The 17,295-nt window shown below is 35.3% G+C and overlaps 1 protein-coding gene across 4 annotated transcripts; it reads right to left on the bottom strand.

The window, feature by feature from the left end:
- Window positions 1–80: 80 nt before the first annotated feature.
- Window positions 81–17,109, bottom strand: LOC593723 (coiled-coil domain-containing protein 125). Of its 4 annotated transcripts, none has more exons than XM_030985602.1 (13): window positions 17,026–17,109; window positions 15,219–15,778; window positions 13,927–13,997; window positions 11,285–11,371; window positions 10,721–10,729; window positions 8,139–8,210; window positions 7,100–7,185; window positions 6,339–6,421; window positions 5,831–5,946; window positions 4,546–4,656; window positions 3,517–3,727; window positions 2,660–2,823; window positions 81–1,689 (listed from the first exon to the last, which is right to left on the bottom strand). In XM_030985602.1, the coding sequence occupies exons 2-13, from the start codon at window positions 15,589–15,591 to the stop codon at window positions 1,582–1,584; spliced, it is 1,491 nt and encodes a 496-aa protein (XP_030841462.1). In that variant the 5' UTR covers window positions 15,592–15,778; window positions 17,026–17,109; the 3' UTR covers window positions 81–1,581. The 4 variants fall into 4 exon arrangements, with proteins under 4 accessions (XP_030841462.1, XP_030841463.1, XP_030841461.1 ...); XM_030985603.1 differs by lacking the exon at window positions 17,026–17,109 and adding an exon at window positions 16,881–17,013 and having other exon boundaries at window positions 15,219–15,784; XM_030985601.1 differs by lacking the exon at window positions 17,026–17,109 and adding an exon at window positions 16,881–17,013.
- Window positions 17,110–17,295: the final 186 nt, after the last annotated feature.

The following is a 17,295-nucleotide window of genomic DNA, read 5'->3' as shown; positions in this document are numbered from 1 at the left end:
TTGAATTAAATTGTAGGTGAATGTAAATTGTCACAAGGTAATGAATTGGCTCCATATACCATTCCAAACATTTAAATGTTAGAGGGTGTCGCACAGTGACGCTTACAAAAAACCATAAATATCTTTGTGGTTTTGTTAAACATTTATAACTTTCATTATTTTCATCATTTTTCACTGCGAAATAATCATGACCTTGTTGTTATGAAAAGAAGGTCAGTATTACTTTGTGATATTTGTGTCTTCATGTCCTTGTTGACCATTAACATTGAAAAAATGCAATTAAAGCTAACAAAAAAGTGAAAGCAACTGTCCATGAATAGAATTTTACAGAAAGGCTTGACAGCATATTTCATAATATTTAGAAATATCCTGTCACAAAGAATAAGTATTAATATAAATATAAAACATAGCCTGACAAGTAGAATTAATTACATCTTAAGAAAAATCAGCATTAGAGCCCAATGAAATAAGTACACACGTCAGTACAGGTGAACATATTGTTACAAGCACATAATGCCAATATACGATGAAATAAATTCATCTTATGAGTTGAGAAGTTAACTTGATGATGTTATAAATGCTTATTTATCACTGTTGCAATATGAATGTAATAAATATGGTGAAATTAAATAAACAGTCAGCGTATTGAATTAAAATTAAATATTGCGTTCTTCAGCAATTTCAGCCCCCTATCTATTTCTTTTCTTTACTTTAAAATTCAAAATCTGTCTTCTATAGTGAATTACGATGGCATCATGCACAATTTGATCGACAGGATATGTTTTTTTGTTGTTATCATGCAATTTTGCCAAATCACTTTGAAAATATACTTTATATTATTTACAATGGCCCAGAAGGCCCAGTGGTTTAGTTTGGCACAATGATCTGTGGAACAGCAGATCCCAGGTTCAAAACCCAGTCAGGAATGTAGTACTCTATTTCAAGGTATCAATCCTCCATATCCTAGTCCCTCAGATAGGAATAAAAACTGAAGGTCCCATGACTGCCAACAAATAAGAACAAAGTTGCTTTCTTAGCATCCATCCTAACAAAAATATCAAACAATAATAGCACAATCCAAAAGCAAACGGTTCTCGGTATAGTTGTGTACAGCCTCTGTGTCTCCTTAGAATAAATGAATCAAAGTTATCAGAACAGGAAATAAAAGTATAAACACCAATTCCTTATTAGGCAAGCAAAGTATTAATTAACATTTAAATACCTGTATTTAGTCTGTTTGAAAATTGAGAAAGACAACCATGCACACAAAAATATGTTGGAGTATTAAAACCTGGTGTTAGAAAATCTCCAGTGTTCATATAATTCACCAAACTCACAAATGAGATAATCAAATGAAAATAATCCTTCTTAGGAAACACTTTGGGGAAGGTGAATCTGATCTATTTTCTCCAAATATTGAAGATTTCTGGAGCATCCTGGAAGCATCAAGGTTGCCATATTTCTTACAATTGAGTTACTTAAAATAAATAATCCTTCTAGGAAACACTTTGGGGCAAGTGAATCCGATCTATTTTCCCAACTGTTGAAGTTTTCTGGAGCATCCTGGAAGACTGTTCTCACTCAAGGGTCACCATATTTCTTCATGGTGGCCTCTAGATCTTGAGTACGTCTGGCTAACATCTTGGTGACCAACCGCTGGTGAGCTAAGGCTTCACTCTTGTCATTCAGCTGAATCAAGAAGAAGAAAAGTACAAGCAAAGTCGTTGGTGAGGTTTATTTTTCAAAACTATTTATCTATTTGTTTTATTTAAGCAGGGTAACTATATCAGTATTAAAGAATGTCTGCACTAGGAGGGATTAGACCAACCAGTGTGGTCACTGACAGGTGGTTATCTCATCAACTCAGCTCTCAATTAACATAACAAAAAGGGGATCATGGGGGACCAACAGGTACCGCTTAGGCATTGTTTGCTATATAGAGGGCGCAAGTAGCTACAAGTAGTGCAGTCCCACTTTAAACAGGGTAACTCTATCAGTATTAAAGCTGTTATCCTGAGAGGCCATGTACAAATTATAGCTTACAAATACGGAGGAAGTTGAACAAAGTTTAAATACATACATACCATATCATGGATTTTGTAATTTTATTTTTTGTTTTTTGTACACCACCGATATAAAGACAAAAAAAGTAAATGTGTAAAAACATTTATCATTTCCAGCAAATATAAGCAATAAGCACATAATCTGTCATATCAATTGACTGATAAGGCTAAATAGATAGAACAATTGTCTTGGAAACAAGTTCTATAACACAGGTGCCAGCCATAATTGCTTCATTGTTGATTTCCGACACTTACTGAATTCTTAAAGTAGTCACCCAAAGAATCAAAAGTGTTTTGAATCGATGCAAAATTCATATCATTGCGACCTAAAACCCAAAATGAAATGTAAAGACTTAATCTATATCCTTGATGACATAAAGCCTGGAGCATATATGGATAGAGAGAATGTCAGAGATATTATACAAAAGGGAGAGGGAGGGAAGGAGAGAGAGAGAGAGAGAGAGAGAGAGAGAGAGAGAGCAAGAGAATGAAAGTTAGGTCCCCATCTGAAGAAAACAATAATGAAGTTTTATTAATTGAGTGGAAGATTGACTCCCCATACACAGGGACAAGCACAGAAAATCACAGATGCCTACCAGTTCTGCCATGTTCCTAATCAGATCGGGCATTGGCTGAGAGACTTGAATCCCCACACTCCTTGACCCTTCGTGGTGGACCTCGTCCAATTCCCTGACCAGCAGAGCCTGTATGTCCATCGTCTCTGCTAGCAGCTGACCAACATCCTCTCTTTGGCAATGTCCTAGATTAGATTTGTTTGAACAATTATGTCAATATACATGAAGTAATGAACAGACTTAAATAAATCAACACCATTTGAGAAAATAGTTTGCTTTTGTTTTGCTACATCAACTTTTACCAACACTGTAATACTTTTAAGTGATGGCCTACGTTTATGAACGGTTTATATAAAAAATGTAGACCTAAATCAAAACAAGCAAGTCATTTTTACAACTGATTCAATAGTGATAAAGAATAATATGGGAGTAATTTGGATGTATTTTTAATTTGTTGTTGTTACAGGGGACGGGGAGGGGGGGGGGGGGGTATGGACCTGATAGACTCTGTGTACAGTTGCATTACAAGTTTAACTGCACTGACAAAAAAAAATTGCATTCAAGGGGTAATAGCCCTGGCAAAGTATGCCAGATGGAGATTTCTGACCAAAAAGACTATTGCATTAAATCCAGTCTGCACTAGTTTTTCCAGGGGGATTAGACCCCCCTGCAAGGTCACTGACAGGTGGTCATCTCATCAAATCAGCTCTCAATTAACATAAGAAAAAGGGGATCATGGGGGACCAACAAGCATTGATTAGGCATTTTTGCTATATAGAGGCCGCAAGTATAGTGCAGTGGGGTTTTAAACTTAACATCTCTGGTACCAAGAGATTGTTCTTTGTTGTTGATACACCCATATAGAATATTGTAGATACCGTTCTTTGGCTGTGCTTTCTTCATCCATGGTAGCTGGAGTGGTCTTCGTCTCATCCCGTTCTTCTCACCATCCTTCATGGTAGGATGCTGAGGGGTGCTGGCTAGATCTCTGCTCATCATGGAATTGCGGTTGAGCTGTTCTTCAAAGGCTTTCCGGAAGGCATCGGCAACAAGGTATGCTTCCTGGAGGTGCTCATTTAACTTGAAATTCTGGATTTTCAAATAATAATAATAATATTCCACTTTTATATTAATATAGCGCACAATACATCAACGATGTCTCTAAGGGCTTTACAGACATATTATTACCCCGGTCATCGAATTCAGGCTTACCCGCACACAATATATGCACATTCTCCACTCCCTGGGGAGCATTCCAGCCAGTCGCCATTTACAAGAGCACACTTGTTCATCCAACCACATTAACATTCGCATTCTACCGGGTACCCATTTAACACCTGGTTGGAGAGTGGCAAATGAAAATTAACTTCTTGCCAAAGGACATTAGTACCGTGGCAGCTAGGACTCGAACCCCGTACTTTGTGATCTGCAGTCGGGTGACTTATCCCCTAGACCAGAATACCTCTACAAAATTGAAACAGCACGAGAGGTGAATGTAGAGTAAGATAGCACGATGAGAAAGAAAAAAAGAGAAAGGAAAAGGATGGCAGATAAAGGGGTATGGAAAAATAGAGCCAGGGAGAGATAGAGAGAGATATACAGAACTGGGTTCGAGCTTTACAATTTGTACATTTTTAATTACAAAGTTTGGACAAAATTTATAGAAGATATAGAAGATATCTGTATAAATTCAATAATTTGTATGATATACAATAATAACGTAAAAAAATGAAATAAAGCGGCTTTAAGGCACTGAATGGATACAAAATATAATAACATTCAAAGCGAGAACATTCAAGAAATGAAAAAGTCTTTTATTTTTTGTAAAATATGAACAGGAGGAAAGTAATATTCCCTCAATGTCCTTCACATTGTCTTTGAATACATTTACTTTAATTATTTCTTACCTCATCCTTAAGAACACTGTTATCTTTCTTGAGTAAGGCAGCTGTCTTTGCACATCGGCAAGGCTCTGGTTTGTTACCCCGACATAAGCATGACCCAAGAACGGCCATTTGCTATAAAGGAATATGAAAGACAAGGTTGACATGGTCAAACAAAATCATGTTACAGTGCATATAAAAAAAATGTACCCAACTTTGGTATCTAGGCTTTCACAGAACCTTCTTTCTTTCAATCCCTAGGATAACCTTTGATTATTTTGAACAGCCTACTAACTTCTTGTCTCTAGATATCTAAGTTCTCTCTGCTCACTTGTCAGCTGTGCCATTTTACACGCGTAAGGAGCATAAGGTGTTGATATCAAACAGCGAATGAAAACTCAAAGGTTACTAAACCAACATATAAGAAAAAACATGTATGATGATAATTATCAAAGAATTTGACAGTAGACTTTCATAAAGAAGAGTATGTCCCAAATAAATTGTATCCATTTTGTTTCACTCAATTAGAAGGGTTACCTTAAACAAGGGATGCGACTGAATTCAAGATTGTAATCATCATAACGAAGAGAATATCATAAGTTTTGTTTCTAATAAGGATTTCTTTGAGCTAAAGTTGATATTAACACCTTTAATCTTCAAATGCCTAATAGTCAACATTAATAAGTGAGCTATTGTTTATGTAATGAGATAACCACACATAATGGCTTTTGACCCACATTCGTTGCTTCAGCCCAAACTTGGTACAAGTTGATTTTGACAATACTTTTTGAAAAGCATGTCTCTTAGTGATCCGTGGCTGCACAATTATATATATGGCATCATTAGACAGGGTATTAGTTACCATTTAACAAGAAATATGATTCAAGGTCACATAAGTTATATATATTTTTCTATTAAAAGCTATCAAAGTTTGGAACACTTTTTTGCAGTCTCTCACTATCATCCTCAAGCAGTTCATCCCTTCCTTCCTACCTCATATTCCCTCCATCATCTACTCTTCTTTTCATCTTCCTTCTTCAATCGTTCTATCAACCTACCTCAGATACCGAGTTGTTCATGCAGGCATCATTCTTAGAGGACCAATGTCTATCATATTGAAGTCTCCCGTTCCCTCCATCATCTACTCTTCCTTTCATCTCCCTTCATTCCCTCAACCTACCTCAGATACTGAGTTGTTCATGCAGGCATCATTCTTAGAGGACCAATGTCTCTCATATTGAAGTCTCTCGTTCCTTCCATCATCTACTCTTCCTTTCATCTTCCTTCTTCAATCATTCTATCAACCTACCTCAGATACTGAGTTGTTCATGCAGGCATCATTCTTAGAGGACCAATGTCTATCATATTGAAGTCTCTCGTTAGCATCCATCATGGCAAGAAGTTCATCCCTCTCCCTCTTCAGAGCTGTAAAAGAATATCATCTTAACTAGATATTATTTCCTTAAATATTCAAGCAAAATAAACTGCAAGGAGGACCCTATTTCTATCGAGGTATCACATCGTAACAAAATGCACTAGGCTGAATTCCATATAAAGTTTCTTAAAGAGGGGGAATGACTCAAACTGGACCAACAGAAATATTTGTCTGACTAAACAAAGTTGATCACGAAATATACAAACAAAATATAGAAATGAAGATGTAATTATATGAGATGATGAAATGAGCATCTGTAATTGTCACTCATTAGCTATTGTACCACTGTACTTTTTGAATGAAATTATAGAGCAACATACTTGTATCTTACGTTGACCGAAATGCTCCCTTAATAATACCAATTAAGCTTTTCACAACTCACCTGTTTTGTCGGCATGTAAGCGTCTGACCTCATCTGACCTGGCCTGAAGCGTTGCCATGAGGGCAGTATTCTCTATGCTCAACCTGACAATATATCACATAATGAAATCAATTTCTTCGTAAAACATTTCTACAAGATCTTTAAGCTAATCTCTTATGAAACTATTAAGATTTGATACATCTTCCCAGAATAATGTTATCTAACCATTTTTCCTGAGCACAATAACGCAATTTGGTTCTCAATATCATCACATTTTGTTTCTAACTACCGTAGACAAGACCAACTCAATTTTGCTCCTTTCCATCAAACCCAAATCACTGAATCATTAGCCCGAATTCACAAAGGAGGTTTGTCTCAGATTCTGAAACAAAATCCTGGATTTAGCTCATGCCGCAATGATAATTATAAACCGTTAGGTCAGTCAGGAACCCCATGACTTTTACAAGCCGATTGCTTGTCTGATTATTAAGATATTTATGATTGGAAATCAAAATCAAACTTTGTGTTTTCCCAACGGTTTTCATAACACTACAGTCTATGGGGGAAAACAAGTACGGTATGGTAAAACCGGTCATTCAAAGATTTTACTTTTTTGAGGCACTTCATGATCATTTTGAAGCGCAATTTTTTTAGGGCTACCATATCAAAGACACTGATAACACTTAGGGCCGTGCATCTCAGATTTAACATTGTTAAACGATGCCTTTAAGCACAATTTTGGTAAACATATATGACTAAATGTATGATGATCATCGTCTCACCTGTCAAATCTCTGAGCCCATGTTTGTTCACTGAACATGAATGAACTTGACTTGGCATCCAGCTCAAACTGTAACGCATTCACCTCCTACAAGACATTGCGATAGATACAGTGATGGAAAAAGATAATCAGAGATATGAGAAGGGGTGTTATCAGGACGTTTTAAGTTTCAGTTTAAATTGTTTCATATTTCACATACATTTAAAATTTGCAATGATTTCACAAAGTAAATAGTACAAATAAATGTGGATTCTATTAACAGAGACAAAAACAGGAAAGTTAGTACCTCATATCAATTGTTGTAATACATTACATTAAAAGACTGAACAACAACGAAGAGTGAAATATGGAGGGATCTATGGTGAAAGTTATGCCTGCGAGTTATATAATGTAGGGTTCGTATAGGGTAGTTAATTTTATAATAGTCTTTACAAAAATAGAGGGAACAAGCAATTAATGTCAATCACAGAAAAGAATTTGTATTCCAAAAAATGGGCAATGTCAAAGTCACTTTCATTTTGATAAAATATCTAACTTTTGGAACAAAACAAAGCATGTAATTAATTAAATGTGCTTTCTAAATCTTATACAAGAGTAATCTCTGTAGTTTTAGGAAGACATACAGTAAAATAGACATGCATGCACTTATACAGCACAACAAAGTTATTTTACTGTGTTACTAGTAATTCAATCTTTATTAAAAAGAGTGGCTGGTAGAGGAAATGACACATACTGGTCACATTGAGATGAATGATAAATGGCAATAATGTACAAGTAGTCAATGATTTATGATACTGATAAAACATGAAGATAGCAGAGAAAATGAGAGATAGAATGAGAGCGAGAGAGGGAGAGCAAGAGAGAGGGAGGGAGAGGGAGAGGGGAAGGAGAGAGAGAGAGAGAGAGAGAGAGAGAGAGAGAGAGGGAAGGAGAGAGAGAGAGGGGAAGGAGAGAGAGAGGGAGAGAGGGAGAGAGAGAGAGAGAGAGAGAGAGAGAGAGAGAGACAGGCAATAAGAGCTGTTGTAAATATGTATCTTTACCTTTTGAAGAACTTTAGCTTGGTCTTGTACTGTATTGATATTTCTTTGTTTTTCCGCATTCAATGCAGCCACCTAAAAGCAGAGAACGAGATCAAAATTAATGATATTATAACTGTTGGTATACCCATCTTTAAACAAATATTTTGTCCTATTTCAACTGGCTGCAAAACTGTTCTCTTCAAATAATATTCACTTACATGATATTTTTACTATAATAGCAACAATTTTGTTTATTTATCCATTTTCATCACTTTTTTTTATATAAAATGGACTGCAATATATATGTGCAATAATTTAATAAATATCTGTTTGGGTTGCAAACACTGTATGTTGATGAATTCAATAGTTTTTTTTTGTTTATAACTAGATAGAATAGAAGCGCAGCAATATGGTTGTAGAAGAAGTACAATCACATATACATGTACATAATGCAGATATGTACGGATTACAGAAAAAAATGCTCAATGAGAATACATTTATTAATACAAATATCTATAAATACTTTTTTTGCCAATGATCATTATGATGAGTTACTTAGGCCATAAGCAAATTAGGCAAATAAGGTCATAAACTAAATTATCCATACCCTTATCAAGTTTTGTCAAGTTTTAAGTACACTGTATGTTAAAATTGATTTCTCCAGATCTATGTTTCTTGTGAATGTGACGAATTAAAGCTTACATCTAAAAGTATTTATCAAAGACACTAATTCAACCGATTCACCTTTCATGCTTGAGTTTAGAAAAACACAAAAAACATCACATTTGTAAGGGGTATTAATAATTCAGTTGTTCCTATATTAAAAAAAAAATGCACCATACATAGAATACATTTAAAGGTAATACAAAGTTTTGGGAAATTTTGAAAATTGGGTGGATAGTGATTCTTTACAATTTTGATATATTTGGATGCCCCTGTGGATGTATTATAAGCATGAGAAAATTTAGCCCCTAAAACACTGCTGCTTTCGAGAAAAATTGAATATAAAAATTTACCGGTGCTCCCAGTAAATTTTGATCAATTTCAAATAGCGCCTACAATGGTAGCTGCGACCATGAAAATCTCAGAATATGTAGTTGTAATATATAATTTCCAAACGGGAATAACTAATTGGTCGATTTTAGTCAAGAACATTGTTTTATAGCTTAATTAATATCTTGGCCTTGAGAGGGAGCTATACAACATAACGATCACTGAATGTGGTAGGATAGCATATGCTTCCAATATGTTAATTTGAACCAAATTCATGACCCCGTACCAAAACTTTGTATTACCTTTAAACTGGAGGGGTTTATGTACATGCATGCTGAGCAATAGAAAGGGACAATTGTTAATCCCCAAATAGACACTCATCCAATATCATCCTGGGGAGGGTATTCTGAAAATGATGTTATCTTTTATGTCAATAGTCATAACAAACCAAATTTTGAACAAGTCATTAGTTAATTAATAATGTTTGTGCACAGCTGGCCATGTTCACAACAATTTAAGAGAAGAGAGAGACATTCGTGCAAGCACCAATTTTAAGTGTAAATCTTAAATTCGCAAAACATTGTTTGAAGAATGTGGTATGGTTAAATGATAAGATATGGTTACATGAAATGCACATTTACAACAATTGTGCTGATTAAATTCAAGATACAAAACACACGACTTATTTTCCCCCCTCCAAGTTAAATACCAGAAATGGATAATGGAAAGAAAATATGCAACGGGTGTGATAAAAACAAGAAAACATGAAATGAGCGAAACCAAAAAAATGTAGCAAATGTAGACTATTTAAAGGATAACTTCAAAAGAAAAGGAGTGGGCACTTTACACATTTCTTTAAGATAGCATTTTTAACAAACAACCAAGAAACATCATTTCAAAACACAGTAAAGGCAGGCTAATGAGGCTATACATTATCATTAACAGGAATTAAAACATGTAATTTACATTCACTAAGTAAATCAGGATCTAATTAGTACAAGAAAAAGAAATAAAGAGGGATCCCTGATGCCCCACACGACTTGAAGAACTGAATGTTTACTATTCACAAACAGGCAGCAGAATAAGTTAAACAGTGGGACCCTAGAGTAAATAGTATTGCATGCCTAACTTATTTGAAATGTAGTGCAATATGTAATGCACATGTACATGTATACAAACCACTTGACATCAAACATCTGCTTATCTTTAAATACCTCTCAGTATTCTGATAATAATTTTTCCAGCTACAAATGTATAAGTTAATATCATAGATTCTTGAATTAAAACAGGCTGATCCTGACTTGTTTCAATTACATTTATTGTAATGATTAATGCTAAGAATCTGCAGAATCTATAAGGTATGAGAAATATGTAGATGATATTGAACACTAATAATCGGGAGCGCCAGGAGGGTCAAATCTGACTGACATTAGCTCTATACAAGAACCCACTATTATTATTATTATTATTAATAGTTTTTTATGCGATGAAATATATTTGATTAAGATTACTAAATGTATGACACTATGATTTTTTTTCTTCTTTATTTTATCTAAATGTTAAATTGAATGAAAAGAATCACACAAAATAAATGATGAGATAATACTTACATGTGAAAACTGTTGACAAGTCATAAGAGGGAAATTTGCCAGCATTATAAAGAAGGGAAACACAGACAAATTACTACAAAAAATACTTACCCAGCTTAGTAGAGTGTTAAAAATACATGTACTTTGAGTGTTATAAACTTTAAAAATATCAGCAAAAAAGCCCATATCAGAGACAGAACATTTTGTATTGTATTTGGTTCATATATAGAGGGCAGTTGCTTGGGACACATTGTCGCCCACATTGAACCCCCCCCCCCCCCCCTACAAAAAAAATAAAAATAAATTAGTGAGTGTAGAGCCCTGGAGAATTTAAAAAAAATTGGAGTAATCATAAGAACAATAGTTTGAGATTCAAGCACAATCGGTTCTGAAAAACAACTCAAAACCTGGAAAATTGTAGATGAGAGCAATTTTCATGACAGGAAAATTTCAGAAATTGCAAAAACTTGGTGTTGTATCGGTTGTGATTCATTATTTCAAGGCTTGAAACTTTGTGCATCCGAACCACTCGAGGAAATTCACAAACATTTCTGGTTTTATGGTAGCTCTAGCTCTGAGTATTACCTGACTCTGTAGAATGCGTATTGCCCTGTACTTGCTATCCAGTTGAGATTGGGAAGCTTCTAGTTCACTTTGTAGTACGATAACTTCCTACAATTTCAAACAAACGAAGAAGGCATTTCATGAAATGATAACTAATACTGATTCAAAGTAGCTCCCCCATGGAAGAAAGTGCACTAAATAAGAGTTGAGTTTGTAAGCAAGTCTTTTGAAAACTTAAAATAGTTGTAGAGGTGTAATTATTGTCATAGTTGAGCAACAAGCAATTAACTATTCAGTTAGCTATTTAGTTTGACTGAAGATGCGATACTTCTCTATTGTTGATATCGGGCACCCATGATTTAAATTTCATTGAATATTAATACTGAAATCAAATCTTAACAGAACGTATAATGGACACTGAATGTGACTGATCAATTTGAAATATTGAACATTTCAACTTACCACATACATCCCAATGTCTAACATAATAGCGTAATATGAAGGAGAGGATGGGGAGGGGGGGGGGGGGGAGGTAGAGGGGAAATGAAGAAGAAAAATGGGGAAAAGGGATTGGGAAGGAGAGTTAGAGGAAGGGGACTCTGGGGGAGAGACAGAAAGACTGGGAGACTCTGAGAGAAGGAAGGAGGGAGGGAGAGAAAGAGAGACAAAGACAGAGACAGAGATAGAGATATAGATAGAGAGAGAGAGAGAGAGATAGAGAGAGAGAGAGAGAGAGAGAGAGAGAGAGAGAGAGAGAGAGAGAGAGAGAGAGAGAGAGGGGGGGGGGGCAATAGAGAGAAGAGAGAGAGGGGGGAGTTTAATAGTTTAATGTGGTACTGTAGACTTGTGTGTCATGATGTGTGAAAATTTTAAGAGTATGAGAAGGTCGAACTCTATAAAAACCCTTTACGAGACCATACTGATCAACACCAGATGACAGATGTCCCCCTCCACTATTATTAAACAAAAGCCCCAAACTTGTCCCATATTGATTCATTTGATTGATTTCAAACACTTGAAACCTAAATAAACATCATGCATCCTAATTCCCTTGGACAATATTTTAAACAAAATCTTTGCTTCGTTTTTCAATTACTATTTTGGTTTTTCATTTGCATATACTTGTGTGATGCGTATTCCATGAGTGAACTACATGTATTTGTTATGTGTATACAATAACTGGACACCCATCACATCATTATACTGTGCATGTACCGTACATACATTTTTGTTACAGATAGGGTTCTATTTCACTAAGTGTATGTACATGTACAATGAAAGTACCAGTATATATATATATGATACAAAACGATCATTTAAAGATGAGGTTGAGTAATTCTGGTCATGCGATTGATTTGTGAAAGAAACGGTGTGGTATTGACCAGAAAAGGTTGATCAACTAGCATATAAGAATTTGTGTGTATTGCAAGGTTCTGGAATCATCAAAATAATAAGAAATTTAGCCAAGTCTTGGTAAAGTTACAAACACTGTACAGAGAAAGATGTATATGGGACTACACGAACATGTGGCAAAAAAATCTGTCCCCGATTTGTATGATGTTACATGCTATATTAAGAACATTAAGGCATTTGAAGAGCCATGCTTTTCAGGGAACATTTTTTACCTAATGTTCTTCCACACTTGCATAATAAGAATGATAACGCTCACAAATTATTTTTCACCTCTTTCCAGAACTCAACCTTCTGTTTAAACAGTGGTTCTTTGTTTAGTTTTGATCTTACATGGTCATTTTTAAAAGTGGTGAAAATTCATGATTTACAATACCCCCCAAATCATTATAAACCTACTTTTTGAATGTATAATGTGCACTGTACTGTATCAATAAGGATGGCAACTAGATTTTTATTTGATCTGATATTTAAGGGTAAATTTACTTGATTCATACATGGCGAAAACATTTCCGTTGACAAATTACTGCAAACTTGAAGTCCTTGGTTCTTTTTAAAAATTTTGTTATGCTTTATGGATAAACTTATAGGTTTTAAGTTTTCAGCAAGTTTGATCTGACATCCCCACCTTAACCAATTCAAAATGGTCTAGTGATGACAGAATTATGCTGAAGGCATATATTGATAACACCAACAGGTCCATACATATCACAGGCTACGTGTAAAATCTTAGTGTTTGGTCATTAGAGCATTTAGGCCAAATAACAAAAATAATGTGTTTCTCGTCCAGACTTTAAAAAAAAAAGAGGAGGCAGGGGATTACTATTTACTATTTTGCAATTTTTTTCCAAGATGGCTGCCATGCTAATTATAGCTGGCCAAGCCTATTTATTATTCACATATATTGTGCTATGTGAGTATACTGATGCGATGCATGACAAACAAAATGATTTGTATCACTTTAGAAGCTATTTAAACAAAATGTATATCACAGGGTTTTGTCTTCTGAATAATAAACAGTAAAAAAAAAAGAAACAATTAATTTTTGTTATTTTGCCTTACATGTATTAGAGTGATTTCTATACAAATTTGAGATTTCCAGTAAAAGCAAATTTATTCTCTTGGAAGTTTTCCTGGTGCTTTCCTTGAGCTTTCCACCCCCAGAACTCCAGAGTCCTACATATTTTCACTGCTCATTTAGTAAATGGTAGCTTGGGAAAAAGAAATCATATACCTATAGAAAACTGACTTACATTCGAGGCTCCCTGGAGTCGGTCAACAATAGCTTGCTGAACAGCAAAGAATGAGGCAGGAATAGCTGACCCTGTCAACAAAAACATCAAGAACAAGTAGGTTAAAGGTAAAGACCAGTATTAAAACGCCCCAATTTCAAAAAATGAAATGGAAGCTCTCATTACCAATCATGTGAAAGAATATGTTTTGACTAATACATGATGATAACAAATTTGCCGGGAAACCGCCTACTAATTCATATATTTGGTAAATTTGTTTCTCTCATGGTCTGTGAGAGATATAGGGTAGTCCCATATACATCTTTCTGTGTATAGTGCTTGTAACTTTTACGAAGAATGGGCCAAATTTCTTATCATTTTGATGATTCCAGAACCTTGCAGATGCTAGATGCTAGATGAACAACCTTTTCTGATCGATTCCACAACGTTTCTTTCACAATGCAATCGCATGACCATAACTGGTCTTTACCTTTAACAACATGACAAATATTGTATTTCTCTCCCTCTATAAAGTATATCTAGCAAAATCACAAACTATGCCTCTTTTTCATCCAATATAAAATTGTCTAACATCTACCGGTATGTCAACAGGGAAATTGATCCTGTTATCAGTAGGGAGAGTACCGGTAGTGAAAAATGCTGCATAAGATAATTGTATGTACTCGTAGCAGTCATATACTGTTAAAAGAAAGGTTTTAGCAATTATCAATCTTTTATCAATTTACAATATACACAAAAATTAATTCTACCTTATCATTGGTAAAACATTTTCTTGTACTGTTGTAAAAAGAGAGAAAAAAAACCCCGTTTTGAATAGCTTAATATAGATACACGTAATCATACTAACAAAGGTATCAATAGTTTTTTAATACACTTTATTTTAAATTCAGTCTACATTAGCTTGGGAGTTGGGACCAAAGAAATTACCATGTTATATCAGGGTAAAAAACCAAAAGAATATAAAGAGCTGGGACCAGCAAAACCCCCTTGTTATAACAAATATCTTGTTATATCAGAGATCTTTATTTAGGTTCCACTGTACAGAACCTTGATTTATTTTGGTAATCAATGCATTAGTTGATGTTTCTTTTCTTTTGTTACTGTAATGTACTTCATTTTCTTGTATTCTTTGTTAATGACATTTTTTATTGTTACACTCCTTTTGTGTTCCTGGAAATGAAATAAAATAAGATTGAATAAAATTATCCACAAATTCACAGTTGGAAGTTCAATATTCTTAAGATGAAATTTAAAAATGTGCTTATCAATTTAAGAAAAAAAAAGTAATGTACCTTTAATATCAGCTGCAAAGCTCAACTGGTCCTTCCTCTTTAGAAAGTCTTTCATGTTCTGAGAGTAGAGCACTTTCTGTTGTCTGAGAGATGTTCCCATTGGCACACCTGCGTACATGGGTATCTCCTCCTGTTCGTTCCCACCTTTTCTAAGGTCTGTTTTGACTGCTGACCCAAGACTATTGCTCCTTTTAAGTCTCCTGGTTGAGCCTCCATGCTGGCTCCTTCTTACACCTAACTCTGCTCCATGTTCTCTTGACTCGGATGAGCTTCGCAGGACTCGTTGCCTTGGCGATAGGTCTACATCTTCATTAGATGTAGATATTGCTCCAGGTTTCAATCCTCTGCCAAACCCAAGGTCTCCTTCCTCCATGGTTGTTTTTTCAATGTTGCTAGAGCATCCTTTGCAAAAACTAGCATTCAGTTAAGGGACGGCTTTTACTCAGCACTACCAGTATGTCAATTCCTCTTCTGAAAATGTACACAACTCCACAGCAGTTCCAACTTTATAAGTGTCCAAATTGGTCCTGTGATCCTGAAGTTACGATCCCAACATCAAACTGCATCTTATTAAAAAAAAGAACATTACTTTAGAAAAGTCATTGATAATTAAGTTCAACAACTAAATTATTCATACCCCTTGAAATTTTATTTTTTCTTTTTTGTTTCTTTACTCACGAATGAAAGGAGGACTGGTCCAATTAGGGCTTTTATTTAACCCCGGTGGGGTCACTCCCCTGCAAAGAGTGACACGTATGAACGTTACCACCAATGCATATAACCCCCTTTTGCGGTCAATTTCAAGGACATTTTATGAAATTTAACCCCCTTTTTTACGTCAAAACAAGGACAAAATCCTACTTTGGAATACCCCTATTTATAAGATTGTAAGGACACTTTCGCAATTTTACCCCTATTTTACCATATTTAAAGGACAAGACTCGGCTCCGAGAATTTTTCTTCCCGGTTTTCTCTTTTCCCTTCCCGGTTTTCTCTTTTCCCTTTTCCTGACCCCTATTTATCAATTTCGGGGACACCTGTGCACCCCTATTTTCTTTATTTCGAGGAATATTTTGTCCGCGGACATTGCTTGAAATTGACCCCTTTTTCTGCGATTTTGGTAACGGTCATGCGGTCCGGAAGTCACATTGAGTGACCCCACCGGGTATTTAACACTTTTAGATGAAAGCTTTAATCAGTTTAATGTGTCACATTCTCAAGAAACATAATAATGAATAAAGACAAATAAATTTTTTGCATACTTAAAAGCTTGGTAAAGGTACAAATAATTTAGTTGTTTCCCATACATGTATTATAATTACAACACCTTTGAACAGCAGGTTGTTTTAGATAGAGAGGTCCAGACAGCATACATGCATGATGCAGTACAACTCTAGACCGAAAATTTCTGTTATTGCATGGCCTTCCCAGCTCAGCACGCTCCCAGTCCCAGGCCAGGTTTGCTCAACAAATGTGAAGTGACACCGACACTGCAGCTCAGATTCATTCATATTCTAAAATGACTTGAAGTTGAAAGTTGAATCTGGATTCTGGACTACACAAATCACAATCCCCATCTCATGGTCCCACAAATTAAGTCAATAAACTATTAAAATCATGAAAATGGAAAGACAGTATTGAGATTAGAGTCTAAACCTGTACCATGAAAAGTGGTAATGAGCACTAGGAACACTCAATGCCAAGGTCTACCGTAGCTGTAGCATATGGATATACGATCCCCGTCTGTTCGTGTGCTGTTGCCGCCGCGCCCCCATCCCACTCCGTATACAGTGTCCCCGCTACTCACCCTGGCCCTGCCTGCTCCGACCCGTGCACGAAGACTCGGAGCTAGAGATGCGAGAGCAACCCAACGAACCTAGCCGTATTTACGTATACTGAAAACAACAAGAACCCGGAAGTGTTACGTTTTGTAATAAATTCATTTTCAAATACTTATTTATAGCTAGTAGATACTATTTTATTATTAAAAATAATATTTAAAGACCTACAATTATTTTAAAATACATAATTATTAATTTTTAAAAGTTTTTTTATAAATCGAATTCACAAATAGGAT

The sequence above is a fragment of the Strongylocentrotus purpuratus genome, unplaced genomic scaffold (assembly GCF_000002235.5).
Source record: "Strongylocentrotus purpuratus isolate Spur 01 unplaced genomic scaffold, Spur_5.0 spur5_scaffold_15, whole genome shotgun sequence".
Taxonomy (NCBI): Eukaryota; Metazoa; Echinodermata; class Echinoidea; order Camarodonta; family Strongylocentrotidae; genus Strongylocentrotus; species Strongylocentrotus purpuratus.
The sequence above is the reverse complement of the archived record's forward strand: the minus strand, read 5'-3'. Positions and strand labels throughout refer to the sequence as shown.

Bases quoted from the DNA above. Each gene is read 5' to 3' on its own strand.
- LOC593723 (XM_030985602.1), bottom strand. From the start codon at position 15,591: ATGGAGGAAGGAGACCTTGGGTTTGGCAGAGGATTGAAACCTGGAGCA. The intron at 6,422-7,099 runs GTGAGACGATGA...ATATATTGTCAG, and splicing joins TGGGCTCAGAGATTTGACAG to GTTGAGCATAGAGAATACTG. The intron at 2,824-3,516 runs GTATCTACAATA...AATCTAATCTAG, and splicing joins GAAAGCACAGCCAAAGAACG to GACATTGCCAAAGAGAGGAT.